The 15,986-nt window shown below is 35.5% G+C and overlaps 1 protein-coding gene across 11 annotated transcripts in view; it reads left to right on the forward strand.

The window, feature by feature from the left end:
• ADGRB3 (adhesion G protein-coupled receptor B3) overlaps window positions 1-15,986 on the forward strand; it is a 468,984-nt gene that overhangs the window by 241,496 nt on the left and 211,502 nt on the right. For all 11 annotated transcript variants that reach the window (XR_014582934.1, XR_014582935.1, XM_083832452.1 and 8 more), the window contains 2 exons: window positions 4,645-4,713; window positions 8,809-8,917. Coding sequence is in view for 9 of the 11 variants with exons in the window: in XM_083832452.1 (XP_083688578.1) it covers window positions 4,645-4,713; window positions 8,809-8,917 (178 nt within the window). In the remaining 2 variants the exon portion in view is untranslated. The remainder of the gene's footprint in view (window positions 1-4,644; window positions 4,714-8,808; window positions 8,918-15,986) is intronic.

Raw genomic sequence — 15,986 nt, forward strand, 5'->3', positions numbered from 1 at the left:
GCAAAAAGTAGATTTATTCTCGTTACCTTGCCAACTGGGGAATCCCTGAAGCAGCACCCGAGCACAGGCACACAAGCAGGAATGCAGAAACCGCTAAACAGGGTTCATGCTAGGAGATCGTTGGACTACTGGTCTCACCTGTTTTTATTAAGAGTTTGTGCAGGTGCAGTTTTTACCACCATGCTGTGATTCTCACTGTGCTTTGATCTTCTCTGTACCAAGGCTGGGAGCTCAAGCACATCTGATAGGGCACCTCCAAGTCCACCAAACACCTCTGTTATCTATGCGCAAATGTGCTACTTGTCAAACACACAGAGCACAAACAGCAGCAGACATAATTTATATGTTTTTCTACATTGATGCTTCCCAAACTTTACACATTCCCAGCTGCAAGGTCACTTGAGCATATTTACAATCCTCCTCGCCAGTTTTCTGTTCCGATCCCATCCTCCTCACCAGTCTTCTGCATTTAACCCATCCCTTCCAACAATCTTTAAGGTCCCTTTCAGCTGAAACCATTCTATCATTCTGTGATTCTATGATAATCCGTATATGTTAACCACAAGGACCATCACTGTCAGTGAGGAATTAACAACATTGCCCAATGCTTTTTTCCTGCAATTTACATTTTCCACACACACTCCTGATGCTGAAGTCTAAAAGTGGAGATGACTTCAGGCTATCCATTAATTCTTCCTAGGGAGGAATTCTGTAACCATATAAAAGGATTTATGACAGCTTTATGCTTGCAGAGAGGGTCAAAGAATTAAAACTGGAACAGAGAACTGCATCCATTGTATTACAAAAGAAAAAGATTGAAAGGAAGGAAATTAAATTAGGAAAACATTATTGTCCATTCCTGACTGTAACTGGCATTATCCTCAGAAAAGCCTTGGCAAAAATAAAGGACTTCAAAATTTGGCTCTGGCTGTTGCAGCATTTTCTATAGCAGCCAGTTCAACAATACATAACCCTGCTATGAAAGGAAGGAGGAACCTGATGCTACAAGGAGGTCCAGTGTTTACAGCAGTAATACCATCATATTGCATCCAAATAATGCTTCCAAAATTTAGCCTTCATAGCTGTCAATCATTTTACTAAAGGGCAATGTTGCTTCTCACAGCATTAAGGAAATGAATAGGAAAATAGTCAAAGTAGGTAAAAGACTTTTTAACCTCTGTTCAACTGTCATATTTTGGATTGCATCTCCATGTCTTCAATTATAGTCTTCAATTCATAATTGAAGAAGCAAAGCCATTTAATCATCTGTTTAATTCACAGAGCACTGATATTGCTGACTGAATATCTCAGCCTCCACTGCTACAATAAATATAACATATTAGGAACTGGAGTAGAGAAAAAAAAAAAGGAACCTAAGAAGCAAGATGTTCTTGTCACTAGGTTCATAAACAACATTAATGGTTTATTAGCTAGTAACATTAGTACAATGTGTATCTTAGATCAGTTATTGCTCATCTCTTGTTTTACTTGAGTCTAGGATTATTTATAATCTTTTTTCATATATGTTACTATTAATTGATGGCTACTTTAATGCTTTCATGTAACTAATAATAAACACAAAATTTAACACATAGGATTATTAGCAAAACTGTATAATTTATCATCAGCAAGCAATGTATCATGTATACCTCCTGAGTGTTTTTCAGGCAATCTAGACTACTCTCAGATATATCTGTTTGCACGGACATGGATTCTTTTGCAGTTAGTGCTCATACTGTTTCTGCATGGGAACAGTGGTTGCAATGTAGTGCAAAACTAACTTTGAACTGGTTCCTTAGCATGATAAATTATCCCTCACTGAACTTCATGTTAACACATCTAGACTGCTACCGGCACCCTAACAAGTTAGCTAAAATTTTTGTCCACTGTGTCTCCACAGTATTACACTGGAAGAATGCAGAACTATCATGCTTTGAAAAGTATCTTCCGGGTGAAAAATAAATAAATAAAAGTGAATGCCAACTCTTCTTAGTAGAACTCTTTTCCAAAATCATAGTGTCCTAGAGTAGACATAGTGCCATGAAACTGCTTTGGCCAGTACAGTTTATTTTACTTGGGGGACCAATAAAGCTGTACTTTTTTTTTTTTACTTTTTTTTTTTTAATGAACATTTATACAATTACAATTTGCCAACCTGGTTAAAATGGCAAATCCTCTGTAAGGAATATTAAGCTTAACTCTTCTCAGTATATTTCATTTTGTTACTGAATAGGTGAAATATGTTCCTGGAATATAAGCAATATGTGGCTACATTTTCATAGCATCACAGAATCATTCAGGTTGGAAAAGACCTCTATCATCTAGTCCAGCCTTTAAACTAGTACTTAAATCCACCACTAAACCATGCTTCTAAGTTCTAAATCTACATGTTTCTTGAAGACCTTCAGGGATGTTTATTCAACCACTTCCCTGGGCAGCCTGTTCCAATGCCACACAACCCTTTCAGTAAAGAAATTTTTCATAATATCCAACCTAAACCTACCCTGGAGCAACTTGAGGCCATTTCCCCTTGTCTTACGGCTTGGAATTTTCCTCTTCTTATCTTCAGCTTGACTGTAAAGTTGCCCTCTGTATCTGTGCAAATTGGATAAAACCATGAGAAAGTATTTTAATGTTCTGTCTTTAATATCCATCATTCCTTCCCAATGCCTACATGTCATTTGCACAGGAACTTCTGAACCATTTGCTTTCTTTCCATGAAATTTTGTTTCACTGACTCTTATGGATATTTTTCCACCGACTTCAGTGAGAGAATTGTGCCTTCATTAACATACGGGATTTGTTGCCCAAGTTCACCAAAACATCTCTCATTTCTATAAAAACTTTGCCAACTTAAAGCAATTTTTAGCAATGTAAATATTTTGATTAGCATAATTAAATTCCTGATGATGAGGCAAAGATGCATGTCAAGTAGTTAGTGTTAGGACTAGATTAAACTGGTGAAAATAATTTTATGTAAAAATAGTTTTCACAAGTTTTACTTAATTTTGTATTCTACAGTGTTCTTACATGGTTATGAGACACTTAAAATGTCTGCAATATGTCAGATTTTGAAATTAATATCTTTTTAAGTACACGCATCATATAGTTGGTATGGTAAGGTTGTAAGTTATTTCTGCTCTCATTCACTGTGCTATTGAATGCTTTGCATTTTCATTAAATAGTGTGTTAAAATTACTTCTTACTTAAACTTTTTTTTATACCTTTTTTTAACCCCCAAAACAACTAAAAATTAAGTGCTGGCGAAGGAAATGAATATGACCAATAATATGAGTTCCAACAGGGGCCTATTGGTGGTATTCCACTTTCAGAGGTTGTGACGATCTTAAACATACTCTTTAGCTAAGGTCACTAAAAGTTACATGTATCTTTTGTGAAGGAACAGAAAAATTATAATTGGCAGGCTATTGCCAAATTTGACATTCTGCAAGAAAAGTGATACAGAGCTGAGAACAGAGCACAAACCTTTAGCTTTTAAGGATAAAGAGACTGGCAATAAAAAATGGGAAAGGAGGAGAGGAGAGGAGAGGAGAGGAGAGGAGAGGAGAGGAGAGGAGAGGAGAGGAGAGGAGAGGAGAGGAGAGGAGAGGGAGAGGAGAGGAGAGGAGAGGAGAGGAGAGGAGAGGAGAGGAGAGGAGAGGAGAGGAGAGGAGAGGAGAGGAGAGGAGAGGAGAGGAGAGGAGAGGAGAGGAGAGGAGAGGAGAGGAGAGGAGAGGAGAGGAGAGGAGAGGAGAGGAGAGGAGAGGAGAGGAGAGGAGAGGAGAGGAGAGGAGAGGAGAGGAGAGGAGAGGAGAGGAGAGGAGAGGAGAGGAGAGGAGAGGAGAGGAGAGGAGAGGAGAGGAGAGGAGAGGAGAGGAGAGGAGAGGAGAGGAGAGGAGAGGAGAGGAGAGGAGAGGAGAGGAGAGGAGAGGAGAGGAGAGGAGAGGAGAAAGGAAAGTTTTCCACACAAAAAAAAAATAGAAGAAAGTGATTTTGAATGTGTGATCTAAAAGCTAAATGCTATGGCTTTGATCTGTGCTTTGCTCAATTGTAGCTAAATCAATTGGACAATCAGATATAGAAAGTAACAGTTCAAGGTCAAAGAACAGAAATTAGTTATTCCTTTTCTGACAAAATTACTAAAAGCACAGAGGCAAAAAGTAATATGCACCTAGGTTCAGACAGCATTTGGCAGTGAAATACCACTGTATCCACTGTTTGTGGTCATTAAGGATCATTTTCATGTTTTGAACAGAAACCAGTCACCCTGAGCCAAGCATTTTCTTAGTGTGCTTTATTTATTTGCAAAATATATAGTAGTCTAGTTTCTGGAATGAGAGCAACTTGGAAATGGATCATCACATTTAGAATTTGATGCAAGTTCAATACATGCCTTATTTTATATAAAGTAGTTGCATGGAACCTGATTATACAGCCAGAAAGGAACAATTAACCATAAAATACATTTGCTCTTTTGTCAGTCTAACATATTTTGTTATGTCATCTCTTCTACTGATATAAATATGGGCTGCAAAAGTGCATCTGTAATAGAGAAAGGAAATCTTTCTTGATATTGACTTAAGGTTACAATTGTTCATGTCATTGAAAGTCATTTCTTTGTCTTTTATTTAATTGACTTTTCAGAACTTCTTTCAAATCATTAGTAACCTCTTAGATGAAGAAAACAAAGAGAAATGGGAAGATGCACAACAGGTAAGATTTGCCTTCTGTAACTCACCAATTAAAAAAATGGCAAAATCAGTATATTATGACATTTATTGTGTTTATTAATCATTAGCAACACTTTTCTTCAGTAAGCCAGGATAAAGTGGAGTATATGATTTCAAAACTAAGGCTTAGCATACACCCTGCTATAAGTAAATTATATCCTAAATGAAACAATATTTTGGAAATAACAGATCCTCTTCAAAAAGGAACAATTCCAGGTGCCATTAGCTAATTCAATAGATTAAAAGTATATTAAGAATAGAAGAATATTCTTGTGATGAACAGATTTCATTGCATTCCATGGGATTATTCGTGATGTCTTTTCATTTGATGTTGTAAGGAAGTACATATGAAAGTTGAAAAATGGTAGTAAAGACTAGCTACAGTCATGGTTGCATTAAACAGCACATATCAGAACTCATCTAAAGAACACACGTGACATCACTGAACTACTTGTAGAAATGTAAACGATAGACCTTTTCTAAACACTTGCATTTAAGAGAACAGTTGTGATTCCTGAGACAGAAAAATTTCAGGACTAAGATAGGTATTATGATAGCATTTTATAAAATAATAAGCCCTAACTCAAAATATATATATATATATAATTAAAAAGTTTAAAATTCAAATGATTTTTTTTTAACTTGGATATTTAACTTTGTATTAACTTTGTATTTCTTACATGCTTATGCTAAGAACACTGCAGTACTGTGTTTACATTTATGAACAGCACCATGGAACTATCACATTTCCGATGCAAGTAACAGTGACTATGGGGATAAACAGAGTATCTATGTACAGATAAAAATGACGGAGGCATTCAGAGTAGATGGAGGTAGACATCTTTATAATGTGACTAAGAAGGAATTCAGGACTTTTTGCTGCTGATTCAAACCTTCCTGTGGACATATAATGGTGCAGCTGACACATTGTAATTTAGTCCGGAATTTTTTTTTTCCCTTTCTGTTCCTCTGTGCAAGATCCAGATACAAAAATAAACAAGGTGTGTCATTTTATTTAGTGGTGGTGGATGGAAGCAGAAAAATCACATGCATGTGGGCAGCTTCCATAAACAGATAGCACCAAGATTAGGGAATTGATACTAAGCAACTATTTTAGCCCCACTAATGAACAGATGATACTCCTCATGTTATCAAACTTGTTTTCTTCTACTCCACCCTGCCTGCTTGCCCATGCCATGTCCATTATCTGCCCCACAAAGATCAAGGAATGACAGGAAGAGGAGAGAGGAAATTTCCTGAGAGGAAATTATGACAACTTGGAGGTAAAAGAGGGAACAACATATTAAGTTCCCTCCCCTCACTTCTGCTGGTTGAAGAAGTTGTATTGAAAAAGAGAGATGAGACAAGTTATTTCTGGTTTCCCACAGCTCCATCTCTCTGCCTAGTAATTAATTGTCTCATAGACCTGGGTACAGCACTGGTAGGCAGACAGGAACCCAAGCAAGCAGAGAGTTGAGCACCCTCTAAGCTGAACACTACTTCTGAACACAGGAGTCATGGGGTCATAGCTGCCTTGTAAGAAAACTGGGGAATTCATTAAATCTTAGACTCCTGAGCTGTGGTACCCAGAGAAACCATACCACTTGCTTTTTTGCTGTTCTTGGGCAGTTACACAAGCTACCTCATAAGCATTATTGAAGCAAGTAGGTCTTCATAATGACTACAAAGGGTAACTGTACTCCCAAATACTCCTAAGTACTTCCAAATTTCTTTTTTTCTTTGTAATGGTATCAAACACCATCACCTCATTAAAAAAGAGGAAAAGTGATTCTGTTCCCAGTTTAGCTATTCTGTTGATTTTGTGGGGTTTGTTTGTTTGTTGTTTTAATGCAACATTGCAAACCAAGGTGCAGTCTGACCAACATTTTTTACTAGTTTGCATGCTTTCCTTGAACTCCTGTTACTGTTAGCTTAGATCTCTTAGACAGTTTTCTGGATTGTTTTGCTGGAAAGAAAATCTTACTCACTGTCAGCAAATTGCTGACTTTCTATCAAGTATACAGCTGCAATGCCTCAGCACATCCTTTTTTTCTAGATTAAATGCCAGCAGTTGATACCATTAATTACAGGTTATATAGCATACAGATAAGCAGCACTCACTTTAATACTTGCCTTTTGTTAAGAGCTGATGTAAGGTACTGCACACAGGAAGCCACTTCAAGTCCAGAATAAATAAGTTTACAGTGGTGTTTCAAAACTCAGGAGTTATTCTGCATGTTCTTCATCACCATCTGCTGGCATCCTATTGATTAGCCAGTACTTCAGACATATAGAAATGAAGAGTACCTCTATTACACTGACTGTTCAAGAGTTTCTGCTGAAGTTATTACGATAAAATGTCAAGTGAAAAAAAGTGAATTTCAATGAAATTCAGCCTTGGTGCGTAATCTGGGAGTGTGTGCGTTATGAATGGGATGGATGCAAAAAAGCACACAATATCTCAGTAACATCATTTGGAAAATGGAACTCTCCTTCACCTTAAGCAGCATTTGCAATGTTAGGATCATAAATGCCATAACACATTTTTCATAAAAATGGTATTGCTGCCATACCTTTTATAAAAAGATCTATGTAGAAAATAAAAGACGTTAAGAAATTCATCATCCTGACCCAAACAGCTATGGATCTAGACAGATAAAGCAAGATGAAGATGGAGCACACCATGCTTGGATTTATAGTCAGTGTAGGCATTTGTTGGAGTTGGTCATCTCAGTGGTCAAAAGAATGGGTCGAATGTTGCTCATAAATTGCAATTTGGACATCCCACTGATAGAAAGAAAAAAGCAGTGTGAACAGATCATCCATTATTTTTCTGTTGTTAAAGCCTGTATTACTGAAAATTGTCCTGTTCATGACAAATGCCATAACCACCAAAAATATTTTTATGCATGTGATATAAGCAGTATTTCTTAAGCTTGCTAATAACTGTTTTGATATTTAATACAGTTTTGATTATGGATTATGGTTGAATATAGCCATTTTTAACGTTTTTGTGATCATAGTATCTTACAGCTTTGAAAATAAATTATATTTCTTGGAAATGTGCTAGTACTTACCATTTTGAAAATCATTTTGAGAAGTTATATTAGTAACGCAAAGGCAACTAATTTTAGTTTACTGCATCCAGTTCTGAGCTCCCCAGTGCAAGACATGGTGAGCCCAATGAGGAGCCATGAAAGTGTTTAGGGCAATAAAGCATATAGCATCCAAGAAGAGGGCAAAAGAGCTAATAGTTTTGCTTTGAAAAAGAGAAGGTTCAGAGGGGATCCTGTCTATTGTATAAATTCCCTATGAGGGGAGTAAAGAAGACAAAGCCAGACTCTTGGTGGTGTCCAGTGATAGGGCAAGAAGCAACTGGCACAAATTAAAATGTAGCAAATTCCACTGAAAAGAAAGACCCTTTTACTGAAAGAGTGATTGAATCCTAAAACATGTTGTATAGATGGGCCCTTGCTTCTCCGTCTTTGGAGATATTTAAAACCCAACTCAACACAGTCATGGGCAACATGATACTTCTCTGAGCAAGTGGTTGAACTAAATGATTTCCATAGGCCCCTTCCAACCTCAGCTATTCTATGATTCTACTTCTCCACATCACTAATATTTTATATTACGTACATATTGTTTAAAGCAACAAAGAGTTATAATGCAATGGAGGCCAGGGTAAGATTTGCACTTACCTGTTCATGGTGGGAAGGAGAAAAAAAATCATTAAAGTTATTTCAGAACATTAAATGCCTTAACCAATAGAGATAGTAGTGGTCAATAAAATGTTTTGTTTGTTTGTTTAAAAGTGCTGTGACTTACAGAAAACATTGCATTGTACAAAGCATATTTCATGTAGCCATATGGAAAACAGCGTCTGTTCACATGGGGATCGAATGACAAAAATGGTTGTTCACATAAAATGTTAGATATTGAAACATGGCAAGAGCAGTTTGACTGTTAAGTCTCACATTTCATTTGATTGCATTAAGATTTTATTTGAATATCCTGCTGTAGTGATTTTGATATTATAGTTATAGAATGTCTGAGCTTCCTTTATTTGTTATTTTAGATCTATCCAGGCTCGGTGGAGTTAATGCAGGTGATTGAAGATTTTATACACATTGTTGGAATGGGAATGATGGACTTTCAGAATTCATACCTAATGACTGGAAATGTAGGTAAGAAATAGGAATTTCTTCTATGAAATTTATGACCTATTGAAAATCAGAAATTGCAAGTATGTACTTTAGAGCTGCTGTTTCTATCACAATACAGGTTGGGCTTCTCCTCCTCCAGATTATCTTTGTTGCTTGGTTATCTCCTCTCCAGTTTAATACAGTCAGTATGCCTTACACATCAGTCTTCTCTATAATTCTGTCTCAAGATCTGAGAGAAAAGTTTCAGACTAAATAAAGTTCAGAAAATACTCATCGGAAAACTATGAACTATAGGTATATGCTAGAGCCTTTCTAGGATATACAGTGTTTCAAACGGTAACTTAGAAAATCGTGCTAATTATAATAATTATATAGCTAATAGCATGAAAAATATTAATTCTGTTGTCATTATCTTTTAATATTCTATTCTCCCATATCTTTGCATGTATTATAATAATCAGCATAGACAGAAAAATAATAATTAAAAATAAAAACAAAATATATTAGTTGTCAAAATAACTTAAGCCTTTGGTTTCTTTTGTGAGTTTTTCTCTGTGTGATGGTTTCAAAAATTTATTCAGATTTATTTTTTAAGCTTTTTTTTTGGCACTGGAGTGTTGCCAGGCAAAGTCTGCTAATTAAATAATAGCAAACATTGAATATGAAGATGCTTAGCAAATGAATTCCACTTACTAGTTGCCATAAATGCTGCTGAAACATCACAGCATTCTGTTAAAAACTCAACCAAAAATGAGATTGAAAACCTTTTTTTCTAAGCAATTCCTCTTTGCTTAGTATCTTCCTCATTCAATTAACTTTTTTCAATTTTATAATGCCAGGAAAGTGTTAGGTAGTCATATGTAATGAACAAATCCAAAATATATGTTCATCTGACAGGAAAACTTCTGATGTCAATATATTCTTTCAGATTTCAGTTAGTATCTTCCTGCCTTAATGTCAGTCAGTTCTTCTTTAGAATTAGTCAGAAAATAAAGTCATTTAGAAATTGGTTTGGAATAAAATAGGGAAACTGTTAAATGTGCCTATTGAATATCTATCTGTTTAATAATAAATATTTATTATTTTTGTCCAGTTTATATTTGGATCGACAGAACTGTAAACACTAGCCCCTGTAAGGCACAGCCTTATATTGGAGAGATGTCAAAGAACATGCCAGTCTTAAAATGTTTAAAACATTTCAGTAGGCAGTATGGGAAGATTTTGCTTTTAACAAGTGATTTATTATTGCTGTTGTTTTCTGTTTGCACTGTACTACCACTTAAAACTCCTTCCAGTTGTCAGCCCCTCATTATGCTAGACCCTGCATATATTTATAAAGAAAGGACAGTATCTGTCTTAAAATGCTTGTTCCATGGCATTTTTATGACAAAATAAAAAGATATGTTTATTTAAAGAGCACAGTCCGTGCTGCTTGGCATGTTGTATTGCATTCTGAACTGTTTGTCCTCTGACAAATGTGGAAAAAAAACACCACTGAAAAATGTTTTAAGAAGTTGCATTCAAATAATCTGTGTCTCTACATATTCATGGCTTCAAATGTGAAACAGCACCAACTTTCCAATTGAATCAACAACCATGCTGTGCAATGGCTAATCTATATAACTGCATAATCTTCACAGTTTTTCTTTTGATTATTCTTTCTCTTCCCACATCTCAGATATTTTTAGGCATTCAGAAGTAGGTTTGTTCTTAACTACGTAACTCTACCTTTGATGGAAGATAAAGAAAAGTAAAATGAATTTATAGGCTTATTCTGACTACCTAGCACTGTCTTGACACATCGGAGTGAGTTTATCCTCACCCTCACGTTGCTCCTTACTGAGTCAACCATCAAAAAAGGATGTGCAACCGCTGTGCAACTCGTTAACCAGAATCCTTGAGTACAGGTGACGTGGTGACTGAAGATTGTTATCAGTAAGGAGTAATATCTTATTTTCACAAAGAGGGAAAGTATCTGGAATAATCCAGTTTTAGTGTAGTTAACCTCGGGGGGTCTGTATAACTGTGTCTGACTGGTTGTGTAGCAAGAACATAGGGGATGTTTATGTTGATCTCAGCTGAGAGGAGTGAACTATGCAGTTGCAGTTGTCCTGTCTTAGCATGTCTTGTCATACCAACAAGTTTAAAACTGTGTGAGGTCTTGTTTACAATTTGTAATAACATTCTTGTCATGTAAGTAAACAATCATATCCCATGCAGGAAACAGATATGTGCAAGAAAGAGGTCCTACTTTAAATATATTCCTCTTTAAACAGGACTAATAGTTATTCTGTGGTTATTTACCATATTTACCAAAATATTCCTTCAGATACTTTAAATGTCTTTTGCTGTATTTTCGGTATAGAATTACCTTACAGTTCATATATCCAAAAAAAAAAAAAAAAAGAAAAGAAAGATTCAGTGCTAAGGATGAACTGTTGCTTCTTGTTAGGAAAAAAAAAAAAAAAACTGTTCTTTGAGAATGTCTCAGTATTGCACAAAGTTCTCAGTTTCCTTCCATTAATTTCAGTTTATGTGTTCATTTCTAATTGATTGGCACTGTAGTGTTCCGTATGTACTTAAAGGGGTTTCACTACTTAAAGGGGGCTTATAGAACTTATAGAACAGATAGAAAGCAACATTTTACTCAGTCAGATAATGATAGGACAAGGGGGGATGGTTTTAAACTAAAAGAAAGTAGATTTAGATTAGATGTTAGGAGTAAATTCTTCTCTCAGAGGGTGGTGAGGCACTGGCACAGGTTGCCCAGAGAAGCTGTGGATGTCCAATCCCTGGAAGTGTTCAAGGCCAGGATGGAAAAGGCCCTGGACAACCCATTCTAATGGATAGCATCTCTGCCTATGGCAGAAGGATTGGAACTAGATGATCTTCAAGGTCCCTTCCAACCCAAGCCATTCTATGATGCGTAATATGAGCAGCTAATTGTAATTAGCTGACATTATTTTCTGTTTCTTTCAAGGCACATAAACTTGTGGCTTAACAAGTTACTATACAGCAGCCACACTTCAATGACTGTCCATTACACATTCACAGCCTGTGGCACATGGGAAGTGATGAAATTTACCTTAACTATATATTAGGCTACACTAAGCCACATTATTACAAATTTGCAAGTAGCTAAGAAGGTCCATAAGGACAGCTGCCATGTTACTGTTAAACTGTTCACTATGGTGGTACTTAACTTCAGTTTTTGGTTGCTTCTGAACAAAACATCAGAGACTAGTTCAAAGTCCAGATGATCCAATATCTGTACTTTGGGTTTGACTTAGGTGGCACGGCCAAATAAGATGCATTTCCATTAAAGCGAGGCCAGTTTCCTCTTAGCTCTTCTCTCGAGGACAGATAACATGATATGAAAAAGCTAACAAATGTGAAAGGAACAACTTGCATTGATTCTGCATGGATGAAACAGATGGTATTTGTTTTATTTGTGTTCTCCCAGTTCTACATTACGTTCCTTTAAGAAATGATTAGGTGAAATAAAAGCGTCTGATAGGAGGTGGGAGCCTCCTTCCTCCTCCTGCTTCTTCTCTTCCTCCTCCTTCTCCTCCTCCTCACGACCATCTGAGCAGGCACGGGAAAAAAATAGTGTGAAAAACAAGAATTTTTACTACCACTCAAGGTCTCTGAATTAGCTGGAAGCACAGACCCACCTGTAAAGATACAACATGCAGTAGGAGAAAAACTTAAAACCCTTTTTACTGCCATTCTATTAACTACTTGCTTTCAGTTTTCTCTGCTTTAAAAGATGAGTTTACCATTTTAGTTTAAGAATAAATCTTGGCTTTTAACAGTCTTTTGAACTATTTTTTTGGAGCGCTAAATGCCCAAGCAGATCCAACTCAAGTAATTGACTGATTTGTGGCCCCATCACAGTAAATTGTTAAGAGTTCTGAAGAAATATGCTAAAAGGAGACTGACCTACTATCAAGAAATATTAATCCTTTTTTTTTTTTTTTAATTGCTAGACTTGAAGATTGGAGTACCACAGATAAATGTCTTGAAAGGTATAGGTGGAATGTGAAACTGGAAGTATGGACGAGTATTAGGAGATGTATATTTCTATGGCAGATTAGGATTCTTTTGTAAAAGAAAATTGTCACTCGCTCGTCAAATAAATTTATTTAAGAGTAGCAGCCAAAAAAACAACAAACAAGCTTGCGACTCTTCCAAGATATTAATGAGAACACCAAATATTCTTGAAGTGAATGTGAGTTGTCATGGATGTTACTTGGAACTGACAGAAAGTAAACTGAATTTTAATCATGAGAAAAGCCACTTTTGTTGATGTTCATTTTATGAATACTGATTTTTGACTGATCAGTAATGTTATAAAATATGCAGATATCACAAAATTACTTAGGCATGTCAAAGACAGGGAAAGCTGAAGATCTCCAGGGTTTATAGCAAGATTAAAAGAAGGGAATATCTACTGGCAGTTTAAATTCAATGTTGACAGAAGTAAGAGGGAGTAGTTCAAACTATACATAATGTAGGAATCTAAAAAAAATTCAGTAAAATCCCATACTCACTCTTAAGCAGAGCTCAGAGAAAAAAAAAAAAAAAACACAAACAGCCTTAGTGTGTGAAAAGAACAGTATAAAGAAAATACAGAAAATGTTTTCATTTTCAGTAGCCATCACTTGCACTGCTCTTTTCATCTGAGATTATGCAGGTTGGGATTCATTTTACTTACTTGAAAGATCAAAGTTGGATTCTAAAACTATAGTCAAGATAGTCTACTGCTCAGGAAAACAATTCACACCATCCCAGATAGACACCTAATGTAAGGGCATGGATTGCCTTCTGGATGTTCTCTCCGCTGGTTATAAACAGATTTGTGACTAGTTTAGGACAGAATGAATCAGTACATTTAAAGCAAAGAGGAGTGCTCTTTTGTGATTAAATTAAACCTATGTATACACAGAGGTTCAGAGTGGCATGCTGAAAAATAAAAAAATAAAAAAATAAAAAAATAAACAGCTTGAGAACTAGAACAATTAGAATAGCTTTTTCAGAACATATTGTTAAATGGGACTAAGTGTACACACCTAAATGAATGAAAAAAGAAAAAAGAAACCTAGGCTGACATCTCTGTTTAATATTGCTCACAGGAAAAAAAAATAATAAAATAAAATAAAAGTGATTTTTAACTAGTAAACTTATGTATAGTTATACATAAACACATTTCATTCTGAATGACCATGAGGCCAAAATCTTAAGAACATTAGAATAAAAACAAGTAGATATTTATGTGGGGAATGCAGCTAGCTATATTATATTCTGTGAAAAAATGAAGAGGTAAATAGCCATGCTTGCATGCAAAAATCAACTTCTAACCCATAGTCTTTGTAACTTATCTTTGCACTTAAAACTGACTACTGTGATGCTGGTACTCTGATGAGTAGTCTGATCCAGTATGGTAATTAACATATCATAAATTTTCATTTAGGATTTCATACTGAGTTGCTTATATAAGTTTTATAAATATTTGCAGAGCACAAAGTCTTTGCTTTCATAGACAGTCTAGGATGCCATAGGGGAGAAAATTATTTTAAAACAATATCCATTGTCTTGTGTCTGCAAAGTTTCTTGTTCCCCCTTTGATTTTCCATTCCATGTTCATATCCATGACATTTACACCTAAAGGTTTAATGATCTCATAGGGTTATGGAATGTATCTTAAAATTTTCTGGTCATAGCCAGAGATACGTAAAAATGTTAATGATCAAAGGAATTTACAGAATATGTACCTACTCTAGCTGTAATACATAAGTAACAGCACACCTGCTGAGCTCTGGAGAATCCTAGAAAATAAGTATGTTGGACTCCTGTCTCTTATCGTGGGTTTGTTCACCCTTTCCTGAAGGTAAAATTTTTAGGTCTTATATGTTGCAGATCCTGCTCCTACTCTCTTGAAACCTCTCCAAAGTTCATTTACTTATCATAATGGACTCTGCCCAGTCTGCTTATTTGTATAAGAGTTCGTGATGTGCATCTTAAAAGCAGCATTCAAGATCCTCTGACTCATATACCATAAATATTGTACTGGCCTAAAATATACCCAGATCTCTTAAAGGGTCTTTTTTCAAATATATTATGGATGATAGAAAAAAAGCAAGAGCATTGATATTAATTTGTCCAAAACTGTATAGAAAATGTCCAAAAGTTTTGGTCAGGAAAAAATATTTTAATAGTTACTTACACATACACTCACACTTAAATTTGTTAGGAAATTACTGGTTATTCTGAGGCTGTGAAGTGCTACTGTGAATTTTAAAGTGGATATTTTCAGGTAATAAAAATTCTGATGGTAAAATTTCAACATTTGCTCCCAATAGAAAGAAAATTGGACCTGTCAGACAAATAAAAATCAAAACTCCATACAATGGCTCAAAAGAGCTACAAATCTCTCATCACATAAAATTTTATTAAAAAATTAATGAAAAAAGTTAGTGGTTATTTTTTCCTATAACAATTAAATTGTGAGAAGAGCAGAATCAGCATTCGTACTAAGCCCCACTCAAGCATGTTACAGAATCAAAGTACAGACATTATCACAGAGCTACAGACTGGCCTGGAGATCAATGGAAGTAAATAAACTTTCTTCAGAAACAAAAGAGATTATGCCTCTTCAGGCTGCTGTATATAAAAGACTGTGGCTAACAAGAGTATTCAAAACTAAACAACTTTGTGAGCAATTGGCAGGAATCAAATAAATTCTCAAAGGAGAGTAACAATAACAAAGCAATAGGTATAACTTCTTATAGAATATAATTCTTCCAGGTCTTAAATTCTGAAAAAGAAGATTTTGATTATTTTTGAACAAGACTGCATGTCCAAAGAAAAGAGCTATTATTTTTCTGTTGAGAAAGTAGGTACTCAGAGGTTGTGCTTTGGTTATTATTAAAATCTAGTATCTCTGTAGATAATTGCTCAATGTATCAACATTTAAATTTTGTTTTATCATTTTGATACCTTCAATGTTGTTTTGCACACCTGGATTTGGCCAGTATATAGGTTGGGGAACTGAATCAAGACTGAATCAGGTAAATCTACTAAAATTTCA

The sequence above is a fragment of the Anser anser genome, assembly GCF_964211835.1.
Source record: "Anser anser genome assembly, chromosome: 3".
Lineage (NCBI taxonomy): Eukaryota > Metazoa > Chordata > Aves > Anseriformes > Anatidae > Anser > Anser anser.